The sequence below is a fragment of the Pseudorasbora parva genome, chromosome 19 (assembly GCF_024679245.1).
Source record: "Pseudorasbora parva isolate DD20220531a chromosome 19, ASM2467924v1, whole genome shotgun sequence".
NCBI lineage: Eukaryota > Metazoa > Chordata > Actinopteri > Cypriniformes > Gobionidae > Pseudorasbora > Pseudorasbora parva.
In genome coordinates, this window is record NC_090190.1 from 37,209,535 (window position 1) to 37,230,193 (window position 20,659).

The following is a 20,659-nucleotide window of genomic DNA, read 5'->3' on the forward strand; positions in this document are numbered from 1 at the left end:
GATGCTCTGACCCAGTCGTCTAGCCATCCTAATTTGGCCTTTGTCAAACTCACTCATTTAAATCATTACTCTTGCCCATTTTTCCTGCTTCTAACAAATCAACTTTGAGGACAAAATGTTGACGCATGCTTTGTGCGTGCCTGTTTATATATATATATAACTTATTTATATATATATATAAACTTATTTCTTAGTAGTTCTAGGATGGAACAGGAAGTTTTTGAGTTAACAGACCTGTGGTTCTGTCTTTAAGGGCTGTCCGACACATCTCAATGCGGGCTGAGTGGAAGGGCACGTATCGGTCCTGTGGGGAGGCCACCAAGACCACGTTCTTAAAAAACTGGAGACCTGGGCAAAGAAAGTAAGAAAACATAGTTATTTATTCATATGTGTTGGTGTGTCTCCTTGCTTATTTGCCCATGTGTCTGTACCTGGTTTCTTGCTGAGTGTGTAGAGGAAGGTCTGACGGGGGTCAGTGTGGTCCCTGAACGTAAGCTGCAGTAGGGATCCGGACTTCTTCAGTTTCTGCATTAGCCATAGACCTGAAGAAGTCATAAGGTGTTTAGAAGGACATCTGGAAACCATGATACATTTTTCCAGGATTCTTTGATGAACAGAAAGTAAAGCATTTATTTGAAAAATAGAAATATTTTGTAACATTATGAATGTCTTTATTATCACTTTTAATCAATTTAATACATCCTCGCTGAATGAAAGTGTTCATTTCTATAAAAAAAATTGTACTGACCTCAAACTTTTGAAGGGTTTCTATGTGTATGTATTTCTGTGTGTACCTGTGCTGACCAGCGTGCTGTTGTTATACAGCGTTCCCAGGTGGGGTCCAGACAGGGACAGGAATGTGTGGAGTTTACAGAGGTAACAGCGAAATCTGGGTCGGGTCAGAACAGAGCGAATGATGACGTTCCCCAAAGAGTGCCCAATAAAACTGCAGAAGAGAAACAAAAAAGTCAGGCATCAAACTTTCCAAAAATAAAACGAGAATTCAGTTTGTAGGTCCCTACTCATTAAAATCATTTCTACATTTTACTTCTAGAGCTACAGCTTTAATTAAGTCTCTCACGATATTCATTAAACTCTTTTTTAACATCTGATTTTGAAAAGACATTAGAGACTTTAGAATAGGAATAAAGACAGAGAGGACAGAGAATGGAAGGAATATGAAAAGACCATTAAATGAGTGTAACATTAAGATTAAAACTGAACTAGGAGACACGTTTGTTCCGTTTTCCAGTGCATTGTGTAAAAAACGTTTAGATTTAATTGCTTCTGAATTCTAAACATTACCTTTCTTTTATTGTACTGCCACCTTGTGGTAATAAAAAGTATAGCATATGCAGTTCTAGGACGGTCTAGTGGTCTCTATACCCAGACTGATCTCCAACAATGGTTCCCAACCACATTCCTGGAGGCCCTCCAACAGTGCACATTTTGCATATTTCCTTTGTCTGACACACCCACATCAGGTTTTGGAGTCACTACTAATGAGCCGATGACTGAATGAGAAGACATGCAAAATGTGCATCCCTCCAGGAACGTGCGTGGTTGGGAACCAGTGCTCTATACCATCCAGGAGCCAATATCACTCTTTAACTTCTGGTACACTATTTGTATTGTTGACTCTAAAAGCATTTTATTAAAGTGAAGCTTTATACTTCATGTTACATGTACTTTGGATCAAGCATTTGAAGGCAAATCTTACTATTTGGTAAAAACAAAAAACATACTATTTGGTAGCAAGCAACCACCGAAGATTACATATGTCATAAATACGAGCAATGACATGATCAGCTACTGTAAAGTGGTTGTGGCAGATGCACCTAAATGTCCAACCACAAGGGGGCACACTAGTCTGAAATGTGTGTTTTTGTGTACATTGTGTTTAGGATCAAAGGGTTTTAAAAAGTCATATATTGTCATTATTTGACTGGTTGGTATGGCCTGGTTAGACTTTGCTAGTAGATATATCATAACCAATTGGATGCAAAAAATACCTGACATTTAATATCTACAAATAGTTCAGACACATAGTTTAAGCTCTAATACTGTGCTGCTGAAATTGACTATGGTTTGAATGCATTGATGATGGTGAGTTCTCTGCTCTTGGTGAAGGTAATATGTTCATGAACCTGATTCGGTTGATGGTGAGGTTATACAGCTGGATGTGCTGAATTATTTCATCCATAAGTCTGTCAGTCATTGTGTCAAAATCCGCAAATGTATCCACCTGGAGACAGAAAATGAAGGAATGTTAACCGAACGCTAATCAAACATATACAGGGGAACATATGAAAGTGATTGGTTGTTGAGGGGCATTGAAGCTCACTGATTGGTTGCTGTGCGCAACTATGGCGTTAACTGGTCACAGTGATAATTGCTTTTATAAAGTTTATAAAATAATGACATACTGTAGCTCTGAGCAGAAAAAAATGGCCTCATATTTCGATATGAAAAAATATTTAGTTTTTTTGTTGTTGTTGTTGTTTATTTTGTTTATCAATTCAGTCATTCATATTATTTGTTTAACTGTCAAACGTATTAATTGTCTATTTTTAATTACGTTTTAAATGTCAAAAGTCTTCCCAATGGTTTATTATGACTTCCTGGCTCATATTCTCCAGGTTTTTTTTTTTTTTTTTGTCATGATCTTAAACTGCACTGCAGATGTATTCTGATCTAACCCTTGGCTGAATCTGAAATCGCCCCCATACCCTCAAAATAGGGCATTATTTGAAGAGACAGCCATTTGTAGCTGTGTCCGAAACCATAGTGGACATTATTGAGTGCACTCATTCAATCCCACATTGCACTTAAATAACGAGTGTACAGCATATGTAACGCTACACACAGCGGCTGTCCGAATTCAAACACTCGTTTTCATTCACTCCTTCAAGTGAACGGTATAAGTGGACTAAAGTAAGAAATAGTGATTGAGGGTTTAGGGGGGCGATTTTGGATTCAGCTCCTTGACTTTGTCATTGTCATTGTCATTAACATCCCAAGTGCTCTGAATGGCTGAATGGAGTTCAACAATTGTGCTGGTTGGATTGAGGTTCTACCTGGTTGCGTTCTGACATGAGGAAGTCCAGTCTAGATCCTGGCAGCCCGAGCTCTATAAATGTCTTGACCAACCGCAGATCTGCGCTGTTTCCTGGTAAAAAAAAACAGTCACAAAAATTGTACTTTCCTGTAGCTCAATGGCTTTCCTGTAGCTCAACCAGTAGAGCGTGGCGCTAGCAACGCCAAGGTCATGGGTTTGATTCCCAGGGAAAGCAAGAACTGACAATAATGTAAAATGTGTACCTTGAATGCAATGTAAGTCGCTTTGGATAAAAGCGTCTGCCAAATGCATAAATGTAAATGTACCACAGATACAGATAAATCTGAATGTATGTCTTTAAGGTTGGAACGTTTACCGTCGAGTCCATGGACACACACCACAAGGTGTATCCCATCCTCAAACTCTGTGTCGTCTTCCTCAGGGGGGAAGTATGGATGATCGGAGGCGAGGTAAGGCAGATCACTGTAGAGAGTGCCTCTGAACACCAGCTCACACAGCAGGGCTTCCTTCGCCTTATAGAAGCTATAAGACAACAATGAAGAACTTTAACGCGACAATGTACTAAAGTAGTATTTAAATAGTAACAGGGTGTTGCTATGCAGTTGCTAAGGTGTTTTAAAATCATTGATCGATAGGGAAATTGACATTTTTGAGAATTCCTACAGTAGTGACTGATTTAGAAATATTATTTACACTAACAATACAAATTGTTGCTGACTTTAAGCATGAAGCTTTGAGTGCATCTCAATCAGTTCTTTAGCTTCGTAGGGCAGGCTGCAAATCTGTATATCATGTGCACATATTCAGGCACTGGTAAGGATAGTAAGGACCCTGGCTGATGACTCCATCTGATGATATCTGTCTTCATTGTACAACATCACTACTGGCATTTATGAAGAACAGCCGAATTTATATCTTTCTGACATTATTTGTTAATTTAATTAAAAGTAGTCTATATGATCATTTTTCCGTCAGTTTCTCAACTGTGATTTCCATTCAAAACCACTGCTATAGGTATAGTGACATGCCTATATTTTCAAAAGAAAATCCTATCAGGAAAGTCATTTTCTGATCGGATGACTCATCTGTGTCAGTCTCAGGATTGGTTGTTTAGTTTCCATCCTCCCTAGTAACACTTTAAAGTACATTATGTTAAATACTCTGCTCTTTATGTCTACGTGCAACAATAAAAATTAATAAATAACTAATAAATGTTAGCTAGATTGTGTTCATTACCTGTCTACCATGTCATTATGTGTATTGAGTTGGCTCACGTAATTTATGCTTCATGCTTCAGAATTTCCGTTAGGGGAACATCGATGCTCCCTGGTTTTCACGGTGCATTGTGAGACTTTTTATGCGGTGAATGTTTGAATGTAGGAGCTGATTGAGATGCACCCTTTGTTTAAATCAAAGAAAACCTTACTTAATCATTCTCTCGTTGACTTCCTGGTCAGCACCGAAGAAGGTGTTGGAGGAGATGATTCCGAAGGAGCCCAGGGGTTGATGGGTAATGGGGGAGGTGGCTTGGCGTGTGGAGATTCCACTGACAGACGGTGAATCACGAAGTACGGACGAGAAGGGCAGACATGTGGGAGCGCACGAAACTGACAGGTTCACAACCTCCACCACCTTTTTATTCATGAATGCCAAACCTGTACTTGGCACTTTATTGAGTTTGCTCTGCCCCTCTAGTGCCTGCTGCTCTCTCTCATTGGCCGGAAGCTTGATGAGATCTGCAGGCCTTTCTTTCTCATTGGCTGTAATTCCATGACTGCTCTTGCCATTGGTTGGTATATCTGGGAGGTTCTCCATACTTACTTCTTCTAGTTCATTCAAATGAATGTTACAGACACTGATGTCATCATATCCCTTTGAATCTAGCACCCCTTTGTGTTTGCAATATTCATTTCCACAGCTACAAATCTCTGTGTTGCCATCTACTACACCAGAATACTCTTTAAGCGATACGTTTCCTTGGCATTCCTCAGAGTTTTCAGTCAGTTCCTCCACTGTGGCATTTTCAACACCATTATCCACCAAAAATTGCTGGTATAGTAACATTTCTGTATTTACAAAATCAAGATCTACCTTTTCCTGATTGGACGACTCATTTGTGTCGGTCTCCTGATTGCTTGTCTGGTTTCCATCCTCCCTAGTAACACCTTGAAGATTCCACTTCACCTCATTGGCTGCTTCAGTACTCCGCCTTAGCTGATTGGCTACACAAATATTCTCCTTCTGATTGATCGATTCCTCTCTGTCCTCCCTAATAACGCCTTGAAGATTCTTCTTCACCTCTTTGGCTTCTTCCTCACTCAGCCTCAGCTGATTGGCCACACAAACACTGCTTTTCTCTTGATTGGTTGTTTCCTCTTTGTCCTCCCTAGTAATGCCTTGAAGATTCCGCTTCACCTCACTGGCTGCTTCCTCACTCAGCCTCAGCTGATTGGCCACACAGTCCACCTGATTGGGTGTTTCACGATCATCCTCAGTGTCCTCAGGGCTGCTGATCTGCGGCGCCGAGGCGGATTTGGTCAAGGTGTTGAGCTGCCTCTCCTCTTCCTCTTCGTACGGGAGCGAGCTTATGGAGGTTAAAGAGGCCTGTGTGGCACTGGGCAGGCTGCCGTGACTTTCCGTCTGTAGGCCCTCCAGAGAGCTCTGATGCGCTGCCGAACGCCGCGCCAAGTTCTGCAAGACGTCACGACTCCCTGCGACAACTCCTCGACCCTCCAGGGTCCAGGCCACAGAGCTTGGCTCGCTCTCAATACCGGAATCCGAGATCACAGAGGAGGAGCGGTTCATTAGCTTAGCCCCGCCCAAGAATGCGCCCCTGGGCGGGTTCTCGGACAAGCGACGGTTCTGTTGTAGAATGTTACGAGAAGGGGACGTGGCTAAAGAAGACTTGGTGTTCAGTAGATTAGCTGGTGATGTATCCTTGCTCCCATAATCCTTTGCAGGTGCTTCAATGTATCTGTCATCTAATACCGACTGTGGCTCCTTGTTGCCAAGACTCCCAGTATTCCCTGGTGTTTGAAGATGGTTGTCATGGTTATGAGTGGGCAAGAACTCGAAGCTGTCAAGACTGGTGAGGTCGGGAAGTTCTGCAGCATCTGTTGGAACAGGCAGCAATGCCTGTCTGCTACTAAAATCAGTACTTTGGGTAATATTAGTTTGTTTTAGACCTGCATGATCAGATTCATTAAAGTCATCTGTTTCTTTTTGGCAACAGGTTTTCTCCAGGTTACCCGTATCTATTGTGTCATCGCTGTCTACAGACCTACATTCAACATCGAATCCTTCCTCAGTTTCATATCGGCATGTGTCTTCATCAACAGACTCAATTCTTGAATCGCTGCTTGTCATGATGCATTCGCTTCTGTCGATATCTGCCTCAGATACACGGTCAATCAGTGTCTCTGGTTGAGGTCTGGTCTCTTTATAGTCAGTGATGCAATCCTCCTGCTGGCCAGTCAGCGCCATGTATGTTGGAAAATCTACGCAATCTTCACAGGGAGGTTTCTCAGGGGGTGATGCTGGTGAATCAGTGTCCTGTGTTCCTTCAACTGGACTAATAGTTCTGGTTGGCTCAGGACATGGCTGAGCGTTCAAGACAGTCTGATTTTGTTCATGAGGGTTGTAGTCTAGAACAGAGAAACAGAAAAGTGTTATGTTAATAGAAAAAAATGAAAGATACTTCGTATGCCTTTGGTCAACACCATGTTTTGTTGACCTATATATTTAGTTTATCTTCTCGTTCATTCATCCGCTTGTTCCTTCATTTTATTTGTTCACTCGTTCATTAATTCTTCTGTTCATTTACTCATTCATTTCCTACATTCTTTAGTTCACTCATTTGTTAGTTCATCATGTTAACCCTTAAAGGGTTCGTCCACCCAAAAATTATTCATGATTCGGATCGCGTGTCAAACTGCTGAAATCACGTGACATTGGTGATCCGAATTCTGAATCAATATACACTGATTCATAACCGTTCAAATCTTTGTTTGCGGATGGAAAACAAACACGGAAGAGAAGTCAATGCTGAATAAATTCGTAGTTTTTGTTATTTTTGGACCAAAATGTATTTTCGATGCTTCAAGAGATTCTAATGAACTAACTGATGTCACATATGAACTACTCTGATGATGTTTTTATTCCCTTTCTGGACATGGACCGTATGTGTGCATACACTTGCATACTCTCTCGGACTAAATATAAAATATCCTAAACTGTGTCCTGAAGATGAATGGAGTCATTAATGACATAATTTACATTTTCGGGTGAACTAACTCTTTAAGTGCATGACTGTTTCACCAATCATTCTTACATATTTGGGTCTTTAATGACCCAGATCTAAATCTAACACGGATGGATTTTAAACTGTGACAATAGTATAAGACTCTTCTGATATTTTAATAACAAAGGAATAAAATAAAGCATATTTCGTTACGTTATGGATATATGGATATTAGAATGAAAAATTTAATTAATCTTGCCATAGTGAAATAATAAGAGTTATTAGAAACATGAAATCATGAAATCATGAAATCACATACTGTGAGTCTCAAATACCTTTGCCTCCTACTTCTTATGTAAATCTTATGGATGAAAAACACCAAAGTAAAATAAGTGATTCTCAGCATAATGCCAAATGTGATGCAATCGCTGGGATCATTATTATGTACGCCCCCAACATTTCTATCTGTCTGAACATGTTCATTGTCAGGCGGAACTGACGGAGCCGAATCATCGGGACTGCAGGTAAACAAGCATCACACTAGGATAGGGAAAACAGCAGCTCTCATGAACACAAATGTCATGTTCCAGGCTGTGCAGGGGACGTGAGGACTTTTCTACCCTTCCCACAGTCTTGGTTGATGTTTATTATAATCCGATACTGCAACAATTTAATTGAAAATCGTTCGTTTGCTCATCCCATTTCATGCAAGCTTCGCTCAACGTCTTAAACTGAAGAAAGGGGCAACTATATTCCTGCAAGCACTTATTGACTGTTTAAACAATTTCTGATTAAATTGAAAGTTTCTTAGAGAGACCTCATTGTCTAGATAACATGCTAACGTTAGGACAGTAACAATAGGAAACTCCAAGTACCATGTATAACTAAAACACTGGATAGTATACTGGTTTTGGTTTTGTCAGGGGGGAATGAAGAGCGTTCGTGCAGTTGCCAGATTTCAGTTATTTAAATCCCCCGATCAGAGCTTTTCTGTGAAAATAACACGTATACTATCCAGTGTTTTACCTAAACATGTACAATCTGGCAACCATATGTACGCAAGCTCTCTCTTCCGCGCGGGTGATCTGAAAACACCAATAAACAAGTAAGCTGCATTTTATCAATCTCCATTTGAGATGTTCTGCTTAGTGTCATTCAGTCGGTCTGTGTTCTGTCAGGACGGTTAGGACTCACGAGCTGCTTCGCTGAACAGCTGAACTGCTGTGAGCTACTGAAATAAGCCAATCAGAGCAGAGCTCAACATTAATATTCATGACTCTTCCAAATAAGGCAAAAACAGAGCATTACATCCTAGGGACAATTGTTAGTTGTAAATGGACCTGTAAACCTGTATCTGGACAATTTTTGCCCTTAAATAAGCCACATACCCTCTATGTAGATATCAGAGAACAATTTAACATATTGTTTCAAATCATTCCAGGGCAACTTTAACATCTTCAAAATCAATATTTTGGTCGCTGACAGGTCGCGCTTCTTCACCAGAACCACCATCAAGTGACAGTGACAGTAATATTTGATTGCGTCCAGTACTTGCTCTGCAGTAAATTGCTGAGTGAAACGTCACTTCATCGCTGTGTATCAGACTTTGCCACCTTGTGGAATAAAGGTGAATTGCACTTAGTCATCAGATATTTAAAGGTCCCATTCTTCGCGTGTTTTCGAAGCTTTGATTGTGTTTAGAGTGTGCAATATAACATGAGTTCATGTTTCGCGTGTAAAAAAACTGTATTTTTCACATAATTTACTTATCTGTACAGCGCTGTTTCCTCTGTCCTAAAAACAGCCTGATGATTTCCTTGTTCTATGAAGTCCCTCCTTCAGAAAAACATAACGAGTTCTGATTGGGCCAGCGCTTCCTGTGTTGTGATTGGACAGCAGCTTAGCGCACTTTGCCCGGAAAGGTCCCGCCTCTTACCATAAGCTCTTCTCCACGTGGGAGAGCAACAAGACCACGCCCCCTATTTTGCGTGTTCTTGTGGGCGGAGGGTTAGTCAAAAAACGGTTCTAGTGACATCATTACATCCCTGCACTTCCTGCTGTAGTCCAAACCGGCCGTTCGCTGTAGGCTTTGAAAGGGAACTTCTGTTAAATAAAATATCTCGCTTGGCATTGAACTTTGAGCTTTATAATTTTACAGCATGGGCGTAGGTTTAGGGGGGGACGCTAGGTACTAGTCCCAATCAATATTTTAAGGTGGCAAAATTGTCCCCACCAATATTTTAGCAAACTCCTTTGTGCTGCTATATGGATCGATTCCTTATCGTTCCGTATTTACAAGCAAAATGACGCGTCCCGCCGTCCGTCCCGGGACGCGATGCACAAGTTTGCGTTTGAGCAGCTTTGCTGCCATAGCGACGGAGTCTAGAGAACATGCGCTGTAAATTTGCGCGCTTTTTTAAAAACATGTCAATCTCGCGTCCACCGTTTAAACGCAAGAGGATTTCCAGATATAGGGCTGATTCGGCTGAATAGAAAAAAAAAGGTATCAGTGGGTCTGACCAGTAACTTACGATGAACCTAAGACAAACTGCAACCTTTGCAGAGAAGCATTTCAGTGTCTCAGACTGTGACTGAAAGCAGCAGCGATGACGGACACATCCTTGCTTCTAGGTAGGCCTATTGTTTTTTTAATGGATAATATATTAATATAATATTCCATACATTATCAAAGCTTGGCAGACTTATTTTTCTAGACATTAGACCGGTATAGCCTAATTAATGTTATTAATTCATCATTTAGCTATATACTATATTAATAATAAATAATCCTGTCATATAAAGTTTGACATTTAAAAAAAAAAATTGATAAAAGTGGGACAAATAATTGCATAATAATATAGTCATAATAGTAAATTAATATAGAAAATTTAATTAAATTTTTCAATTTCAGAACATTTTTGTCAGTAAAGTGGTTACTGGTTCAGAATGACTGCTTAAAGAGACAGTGCACCCAAAAAGTAAAAATCTGTCAATTTCCTTTTTAAACCTGTATACATTTCTTTGTTATGTTGAATTCCTACCATGGAAGTAAATGGTGCCCCCAAAGCAGCCTGGTTACAAACTTTGTTCAAAATATCTTCTTTTGTGTTCAGCAGAAGAAAGAAACTCATACAGGTTTGGAACATCATGAGGGCGAGTAAATGATGACAGAATTTTTATTCTTGGGTGAGCCATCCCCATAAAATAATCAAATGTAAAATAATATAAAATGTGTTCTGTTGCAAGCTTGCATAGGCCTACTTGATTCCATGTTTATTGTTGAGCTGTTGTCAATGTTTAATTGTCACTCTTATCAATACTATCACTCTTTAAATGCCAAGTTCATAAATGATTTTCAAAAACTGATTCAAATCTGATTTTGAAAAAAAAAACGTACACACAAAATAACTTATTTTCAATATAAAAAGTGATTGTGCATGATTATATACATAATGGCTTTAAAATAAAAAAATGTGGCTATAATGGAAGTCAATGGGGCAAAAACAGCCACAAACAGTAAATGAGGGAGAAACAAAAACTGATCCTGTACAAAAACTAACAATGCATCAAATCTAAAGTTGTTACTAATCTTTGACATGCTCAATAATGTGATAATGCTCAATAAAATAAAATAAAAAATCCAGTCCACAATCATTTTTTATATTGAAAATAAGTTATTTTGTATGCATGTTGGTTTTTTTTCCAAATCAGTTTTGAAAATTATTAATGAACTTGACAATTAAAGAGTATTTTGTTTTTTATTATTATTATTATGGTACTGGTTTGGGCTGAAAAGCCTCATAAATTAATAATCGTATTCATTCCTAAACTATGGTGCAATTCCATACGCAGTAATAAATAATAGACTATATAATCTGGGCAAACCTGGTGGGATGTCCCCACCAAAGCTGAGACCAAACCTACGCCCTTGTTTTACAGGTATTATTTATGCTCTAGCAGCAACATTACACACTAACTAAAGTTTGAAAGATGGAATCGCGAAGAACGGGACCTTTAATTATTGTTGCACAAAATATATATTTACACTATTACATACCCCATATAGTTAATAGTTAATCGAAAGCTCATTATGTTCCTTCATTTATTATTTTGTTGGTTTATTATTTTGTTTGTTCATTAATTATATAATTAGCTAACATATTCATTAATTTATTAAGTAGCTTGTTTGTTCATATGCTCGTTCTTGTGTCCATTCATTAGTTTTGTCCATTAATTATTCATGTATTCATTCATTTGTTCTTTTTTACACAGGATCTCTGTTGGCTGTCACCTAAACAGGGCGTGTCCACGTATCTGTCCTCGAAGATGATTGGCAGGCTGCTCCAGTCTCCGTCAATGTCCAGGCATTCCACAGGAAGTGGAGGCATTCGGAGCAGGTAATCGGAGTTTCGCATCTCTGTGGCCACCTGTGCGTGTCTGTTGATACTATAATGAGGGATACACAGCCGTTTCAGTCTGTATTTCTTGGTTCACGTCTTTTATCGGCACAATAGTTTTTTGTAAGAGTCATCAGTAGTAATAATTAGCTTTATTTAGAACAAGTAAGGTTATGTCTCTGTGTTGATAGCTATATGTCTGAAAGAGAAAGAGTATACAAAAAGACTCACAGCTCCTCCTGAAATGTAAGCGAGGACTCTTTGGGATGTTCCGTGAAGAAATACGCTTCAGAAAATCTCCTCACCTGTGCAAACACATACATTTAATACTTTGGACAAAGTATTCAAATCGACTCATGTACACATAAATAGGCTACCTAATAAATGTAATATAATAGTACTATTTTAAACATCCGAAGTAGAATCTGTGATTAAAAAAAAAAAAAACTGTGTGAAAACCTTATGTAGCCTTACCTTGTTTTTTTGTGTTGCTTTTTAAACAATCCTTTCTTTAAAATCTCATTGAAGAATCACCCATTTGAAAATAATTCCTTTACAGATAAGTATACTGTACAAGTCACTGTAGATCATGCTGAGTTATACATCATTCCTGGTGTATTTGTCTTGTAGGCACATTTTGAATGCATTACAATATCGTGTCTTATATTTCTTTTTTAAGATCAGACACATTCTCCACGGTGAGCAGAAATATTTTATTAAGGAACCTTGTCGCGTACGAGAGAGAAATAAAACCGCTCCAGTAATAAAGGCAAAATTGGATTCATCTCTTCATCTTTTTCATCATTATAATAACTCACAGTTCTGTAATTAAAAGCTGAGCTGTCCTGTGGGTGGAATTTCTGCATGTATCAGAAGAGAGGAAGTTTCTATGTCTAATGCATTGCTCAAGAGAAATCAGAGTTGTGGGGGATGCTGGGAAGAGTCTGTGAACCGCAGTTTATTCCAATAATATAAATCAGACTGACTAGAGACAAATTATACTGTTAGCAATCAGGGAATAATGCCAATTTGGTACTGTGATTATTGAGTTAGCTATTGTATTTGAATTTATATATTTCATCAAGAAAAAATGGGCTTGTCGCATTCTAAATGTACCCTGTATGGCACTGAAATTCAGGGTTAGAAAACATCTAATGGTGTTGTTGAACATGCTCATAAAAATTGAAATGACCTTTTCAACCCATTTTACTTCTGTAATTTGACTTATTTCTGAGTGAAACATGATATTTAAAGGTACACTGTGTAACTATTTTTTGTTCAAAAGTGACAGAATTTAAATAACGAGTCAATGCAACATTAATGCTGCTTCTAAAACATGTCTCTGTTATTCTGATTCACTATGGTAAAAATATTACCATAAGTGTTTATATTTTAGACCTGCCTGGACGGTTTTTGTTGGAAATTGCGTACATACATCGCCCATGTGTGCCTCGTCTTATCTGTAAATTGAGAAAAGTTGCTCCGCTACTTTGACACGTGTCTGGTGTAGGAGTGGCATATGTTAATTTAACAACGAACAAGAACGGTTGACTAAATCAGCTAAATCTCAACAAACAAAAACAAAAAAACACTGAACAGAGGAGAGTCTACTGACAAAAAGAAAATGTGACAGAGCTCGTAATAAAACAAGAATCAACATTGCCTTTTCGGAGATGCCGATAACTGAGGGATTTAAAATAATGTAAAAGCACCTGGAGATGGTGTTTTTATTACTCAACACGTGACTAGGGTATTTGATTGAACAGATAAATTGCCATATGTAGTTCTCTAATGCTGCGTTCACACCGCACGCGAATGACGCGATTCGCGCGAGGGATTTACATGTTAAGCCAATGCAGAGACGCGAATAGGCATTCTAATAGGCATTCAAATCGCTCAAGTTGAAAAATCTGAACTTTGGCGGATATTCGCGCCGCGTTAACCAATGAGGAGCCTGCTTACTGCTGTCACGTGGTGAAGTGACGGATGGGAAATCCATAGGGGAACCCAGAGGCCAGAGTAATTTAAAAACACTACTGTATTGTGTCACAAAATGTACTTTTAATAGTTTTTCAGGCGAGAATGTAGTTGTTTAAAGTTGTTATGACGCGACTCCGCACCAGACGCGAATAACGCGAATAAATCGCGCTATTCGCGCGAAGTTGTACGCGTGAACAATTTGAATCCATTCGCTTCATTCGCGTGTGACATTCACTACACAACAGACGCGAATTCGCGTCATGGGAGGGGGTTCTGCCAGGCAGCGGCAGTCGGCAGAAGGACTATCCGAGTTAAGGCTGCTCTCACCGGGGTTGATGAGCGCTGAGCTCCGGTGATCGCCTGGGTCTCACACCTCCGAAAACACCAGATCAAATTTTCAAATAGGAGCTCTCTTAATAAATAAATCACTTATTTGAGCTTTAAACAACTACATTCTCGCCTGAAAAACTATTAAAAGTACATTTTGTGACACAATACAGTAGTATTTTTAAATTACTCTGGCCTTGGGGTTTCCCATCCGTCACTTCACCACGTGACAGCAGTAAGCAGGCTCCTCATTGGTTAACGTGGCGCGAATATCCGCCAAAGTTCAGATTTTTCAACTTGAGCGATTCAAAACGCTCAATTTGCGTGATCATTGCTGCGTCATTCGCGTGAATCGCACCATTCGCGCCGCCTCATTCGTGCGATTCGTGCCGCAGAATGCCTATTCGCGTCTCTGCATTGACTTAACATGTAAATCACTTGCGCGAATCGCGTCATTCGCGTGCAGTGTGAACGCAGCATAACAGAGTTGATTGTAATGAACTATATATTGTGAATGATCATTTAATTATGGTGTTTGTAGCTGTGCTGGAATGTATTTTCAAGGAAGTACCATGTGTATTAATGGGTAAAGCTACAATAACATCTTCAACTAGTATTTGAGATCATTTCCATTTAAACTGGTTTTATCTCTTAAGTCTAGCAGTGAATGTTTTATGAGAAGTAGAATAACCATATTAATCCTCACAGTCATGCAGAGCAGAAAAAATTTAGTCTAGGACTTTTCAGCCTAACTTAAACCAGCCTCACTCACCCTGAGTGTGTGATGCTCCTGGGCCAGGTATGAGCGGATATGTGGATTAGGGACCGTGGCTTCCAAAAACTGTGTCCAAAGTGCAGATAGCTGAGCACAGAGCTGCGTCAGATCTTTACTGATCAGTTCGGCTACCTTCTCATGGCCGCTCTGCAGCTACACAGAGAGAGAAGTCTTATTTAGTCACAAAACATTCATGTGATGGTGTTAAAGAACCTACATCATTGGCACTAATTGAATGTTGTAACAGTTACGTGATTAGTAAAGTGTTTCCCACACCTGCAGTTCAATGGCTAACTGGTTTAATGTTTCTTCAAGGGGAAGGTCCTCTGGAAAGAATAATATTTAGGAAAACGTTAGACTAGGCAAAATGTCATTGACAAAAAAAAGTATCACCAGCTGGAGTGCCCATGATCCCCACCAGAGTGCACTCCTTCTATCTGCTTTTTTTTCACCATGAACTACATTTCCCATAACCCATTTGCCTATGTTCTGATTACTTCTCTTGCCTATTTATTTCAGCCCTGTGTATTTCACTTTTTTATTTTGCAAAGTCTTTAGGAGGGTGACAACAGAACTGTTTATGTTTCATATAGAAAAATGAATCCCCAGATAAAAATAGCAATTATTAGAATATAACTTTAGTCTAGTTTTACTATACTAATAATTACTGCAATGTCATCATATCCTGATATCCATCTGAATTATTGAAGCAAGAACATATTAATGCATTTACTGTCACTATTCCAGAATATTAAAAATATTAGGAGGACTATTTTGCAGATTTGAATTTAGCAGTTGATGACGTGACGTACTGAATGTTTTAATCAAACCGGTGTGATCATATGCTTCATAGTCAAAATTTTCAAATATGAAAATATATTTTTTTGTCTTCTGGAATCTGCATTCAAATGCATTCCCTTCCGTTTCAATGGGCATGATACCTCTGTCTGAATACGTCAGGATTTAAAGGGATAGTTCACCCAAAACTGTAAATTTAAATGTTTATTTGTTTACCAGCAGGGCATCCAAGATGTAGGTGTGTTTGTTTCTTTAGTAGAACACAAATAAAGATTTTTAAATACAACCATTGCCGTATAATGCATGTCAATAGGGTTTTTTCTTTGAGAGCCACTATGAGAGTAAAAAACACATGCATACCAATCCATATTAAACCCTGCAGCTCGTGATGATACATTGATGTCTTAAAACACGAAACGATCGGTTTCTGCAAGAAACCGAACAGTATTTATGTAATGTTTTGAAAGACATGAGGTTGAGTAAATAATGACAGAATTGTCATTTTTGAGGAAACTGTCCCTTTAAACCATCTTAGAGAAAGCCATACACATTTAAAGTGAATGAGTTACATAAGAGGTTGTGTTTATACCCATCTCTATGCGTTGCAGTTGAGGGACCTCCTTCATTAGTGCTGTGTAATACGAGCGCAGAGCTCTGTGAGCCGCCAGCAACAGTTTACAGATGCGCCGGTGCCACGTGTAAGCTCTCTGCAGACAGTTCTCCGATGGCACGTAAAAACTGCCCTGGAATCAAATACACACACACACACATACAGGGTAGAGGTCAGATTTAACTGCATGTCACACTTCTTGCTCTTATTTCTGCACACACATAAGGTTGCATAAACGCTGAACAAAGGTTTTCTTAGCTTTAGCACTCTATCTATCTATCTATCTATCTATCTATCTATCTATCTATCTATCTATCTATCTATCTATCTATCTATCTATCTATCTATCTATCTATCTATCTATCTATCTGTCTGTCTGTCTGTCTGTCTGTCTGTCTGTCTGTCTGTCTGTCTGTCTGTCTGTCTGTCTGTCTGTCTGTCTGTCTGTCTGTCTGTCTCCGTCCGTCCGTCCGTCCGTCCGTCTATATCTATCTATCTATCTATCTATCTATCTATCTATCTATCTATCTATCTATCTATCTATCTATCTATCTATCTATCTATCTATCTATCTATCTATCTATCTATCTATCTATCTATCTATCTATCTATCTATCTATCTATCTATCATTTATGTGTGATGTGGTTGTTATGAACAGCAGCTGTATGTTTATGTTTAGTTGAGCCTGAAGCTCAATAATTATATGAAGATCAAACGCAGGGTAAAACTTTAAACAGTCAGTTTCCCAGCAGTAAAATAGAAGTGTGTATACGTGGCACTCGCTTATAGAGAACGACACAGAGATGTCCTGTCGACAGGAAGTGCACACATATACTTCTCTGAGAGGACAGACCCTCTGGTAGTGATGTAAACATACTGTACAGAAAACAGCATAAGATTCTTTATAATATGTCACTCTTTGACACATTTTGTTTAATTCATAATAAAAATCATTATTACCATGTTACCTTTTTAAGGGAGGAAACAGGCTTGTTTGACTCTAACACTAAATTTAAGCTATTTTTACATGTTTAGTTTTATAGCTAACAGAAAAGGCAGGTGATTCTCTAAATATTTGCAGCAAAGGCTCATAAATTGCTGATGCAGGGATGAATGTGAGTCTGTTGGGCCTCTAATATGTTTTACTGCATACTTGTGTATACTGTGTAATGTATGTATGTTTGAGGTGTAAAGATAGTGGTGAGCGCTGTCATTATGTGTGTGAAGCTTTGTAATCTTCATTCAGTCATGTTGTTTTGACAAACAGATGCATTCTGAATTCTCTCTCTCTCTCTCTCTCTCTCTCTCTCTCTCTCTCTCTCTCTCTCTCTCACTCACTCACTCACTCACTCACTCACTCACTCACTCACTCACTCACACACTCACTCACACACTCACACACTCACACACTCACACACTCACACACACACACACACACACACACACACACACACACACACACACACACACACACACACACACACACACACACACACACACACACACACAAACAAACATCTGTTCTGCTTTCTGTTGACATTTCGCACTTTTAAGTACCTGTAACAGCTGGTAAAAAAAAACCTGATAATATTACACTCACATAAAAACAACATCAATCATAGATTGCGTTCAAGAATCTCAAGAATCTAGAATATGCATAAAAATGCATAAAAAGCACTTTATTTTAAAGTTCACTCACTTTAGACATTCTATTAACTATAAGTAACTTTGAAATACATATAATCTTGAACACCTAACCCTAACCTAAAAGTATGCAGTTGCAAAGTTACTTATCAATCCGTGTCAACTTAACCAGAGGTCCCCGGATCAAATTTTTTGTAGAAAGATAAACATGATGAGTGATGAAAGCCAAAATATTAAATGTCACAAATGTATTGAGTAATCCACTGTTTTGTAAAGGGCGGTCAATAGAACAATTTTCACCTGATATTTGGAGCCAAATTAGAGGGATGTAAAATGACTTTAGAAAGATGGCAGCATCATTTTATTTTTACATAGAGATTGCCATGTCTATTAGTAAAACCTGCTAACCTTAGCAATCTTTGTTGCATTATATGCCAACGGTAATAGTTCAAAAATGGGGGAAAGTTTGTCTCAATGCCTGTTCTATGCAATTGGGGTGAATGTTGATTTTCAACATTATTTGTGCTTCAGATATTCATGTTTGAATTTAAAAAGTATCAGCTGTGTGCAAAATGGTCACTGAAATTGACTAATTAACTCACAGAGCTGCATTAAGATCTCTATATCTCTGGGACTGAACTATCGAGGGCCTTTAAAATGAAGAAACCAAAAGGAAAGTTTGTTAAGAGGACATAGAGATATCTTTAAAACTTCTTGAATTACAGGTATGTAAACATCGAGACAAAAAAAAAACAAGCACTTCTTTCACATTTTTGAACTGTCACCATTGCCATATAAAGCAACAAAGATTGTTAAAGGCAACCGATTTTACTAATAGACCTACCAATGTCTGTGTAAAAATTAAATAATGCAGCCATCTTTCTAGTCATATCATAACCGACTGTAATTTGGCACTCCAATATTTTGGCTTCCATCACTATTGTCTTAATGTTTGTCTTTCTACAGAAAAAAAAAAAAAAATATTAACAAAATCTAAAATTTGACTCAAGGAAGTTTCCAAAATTTGGTTGATTTGACAAGGAATGACCCTATAGTTAGTAGAAGGTCTAAAGTGGACCATTGGAATAAAGAGTAATCTCCTTTTTTTGCATGCTTTTAGAAGTTGATTGTATAATTAGGAGAAAACCTGACAAAACTGTATATTTTGTTTTCTACAGATGAAAGAAAGCAGGGTTGACACAACATGAAGGTGAGTCAATGATTAATCAAACATCCTTTAACTTTAAGTAACCCTTTTTGCAAAAGACAAAAACATCAGCTCATCACCCAATTAACTTAAAGATCTAATCTTGTGGCATATATATGAAAAAGGGCATGATAAAGAGCAAAAGCCTCACATATCCTTCATTGTAAAGTAAAAGTGCTGAGGAGGCTTATAGAAAGCGCTTATAGAAAGAAGAGAGAGGGAGAGATGCTTGCTCCTCATGTTTGAGGCTGTTAAAGCTGGGCTCGTTACGATGATCAAACGCTGCCTCCCTCCAGCGTAACACTGCACTTAATAAAGTGCCCTGCAGGGGGGGGTGTAAACGTAGGACCCATACGGAGACGAGAGACCTCATTACGATTTCCTGCCTAAATGGAAATCTCCAAAGGCAAGAGAAACCTCTCAATTCATCCAATCAAAAAACAAACAAAAAATGCAGGGCTACTGGTCAGAGACAGAGAGGTCAAATTACTTATGCTGTTTAACTCTAAATGGCTCTGGCTAAAGGTCTGTATTTCATGTAGAGCCAATTGAAGCAGGTACTATTTGGAAACATTTGGATTATTATACCATATGCACTGCACGCTGCCTGGTGTTTTTAAACGAAATAATTCCACTGCACAGTCAGCAGTATGCAAGTTTGTCAAATGTCCAGTTTTTCAAATGTTTTGGCAGGGTAGAAAAAAAAAACATATTATATATATATATACGCAAGTGTCATTCCTATTTTGCACCCGCTCAAAGCGCGCTTTTCCTTCCACAGAAGCACGTCGCTAAACTAGTGAATGAACTTGCGCTCCCTGGGCGGTTCAGCGCAAAAAAGGAGGCGTGTTCCAGCACAAACAATCCCAGGTGCTATTTTGTTTCCATTAAACAATTGCGCCACTGACCAGAAAAAACCTCATCTAAAGTCAGTGGCGCGTTGCGTGTTGTTCATTATGCTAATTTAAGGGCGCATGCTTGACCATAATGTACAGCGTGAACAACGCGCATACACTTTGCTCATGTAATCTACACAGATGCAACAGTTATTTTTGCAAATCATAAATTGCTACACAAAAAAAAATATTAACTCGAGATGACGGAAATCATTGTGGTGTGCCACGAAGATGTGAAAAAATAGGCATAAATCTATCTTACACATTATTCAGGCTGTGAACCGCTCCTGGCGTGTGCCTGGTAAATACGCCATAATAATAGCAATCCATAATGGAACTTGCATACCTGCTTTTAAAGGGAATGCTGGATGACGCTCTGATTGGTTTATTCACGTTACGCCCAAACCACACCTATGAATAATGAAGCTAGACCAACCCATTTTAGATTTGCGCCGGGCACAAGAGCCATTTATCCCACCGGGAAAATAGCAACAGCGCCGAGACCCGCCCACAAAGATACTTGCGCTTCGCGCTTTGACGCTTGCGTTTCAGATCGTTAAAATAGGGCCCTTAAAGTTGCATTGCATTTCATTGCACATTTTGCCATATATAATACATTGGGGTAAAAAAGTATTTAGTCAGCCAGCAATTGTGCAAGTTTTCCCACGTAAAAAGATAAGAGAGGCCTGTAATTTTCATCATGGT

The 20,659-nt window shown here is 38.8% G+C and overlaps 1 protein-coding gene and 1 long non-coding RNA gene across 2 annotated transcripts in view; one reads left to right on the top strand and one right to left on the bottom strand.

The window, feature by feature from the left end:
- fam135b (family with sequence similarity 135 member B) overlaps positions 1 to 20,659 on the bottom strand; it is a 75,992-nt gene that overhangs the window by 5,905 nt on the left and 49,428 nt on the right. The window contains exons 8-19 of the mRNA XM_067425546.1: positions 16,186 to 16,339; positions 15,075 to 15,124; positions 14,796 to 14,951; positions 11,948 to 12,021; positions 11,611 to 11,765; positions 4,506 to 6,723; positions 3,435 to 3,601; positions 3,078 to 3,169; positions 2,148 to 2,245; positions 795 to 946; positions 432 to 542; positions 235 to 348 (exon numbers count right to left, since the gene is read on the bottom strand). Of these exons, the coding sequence (XP_067281647.1) occupies positions 235 to 348; positions 432 to 542; positions 795 to 946; positions 2,148 to 2,245; positions 3,078 to 3,169; positions 3,435 to 3,601; positions 4,506 to 6,723; positions 11,611 to 11,765; positions 11,948 to 12,021; positions 14,796 to 14,951; positions 15,075 to 15,124; positions 16,186 to 16,339 (3,541 nt within the window). The remainder of the gene's footprint in view (positions 1 to 234; positions 349 to 431; positions 543 to 794; positions 947 to 2,147; positions 2,246 to 3,077; positions 3,170 to 3,434; positions 3,602 to 4,505; positions 6,724 to 11,610; positions 11,766 to 11,947; positions 12,022 to 14,795; positions 14,952 to 15,074; positions 15,125 to 16,185; positions 16,340 to 20,659) is intronic.
- Positions 252 to 19,061, top strand: LOC137047716 (uncharacterized). Its single transcript, XR_010899232.1, has 3 exons — positions 252 to 361; positions 11,592 to 11,716; positions 19,030 to 19,061. It is a non-coding gene; the product is annotated as an uncharacterized lncRNA (long non-coding RNA).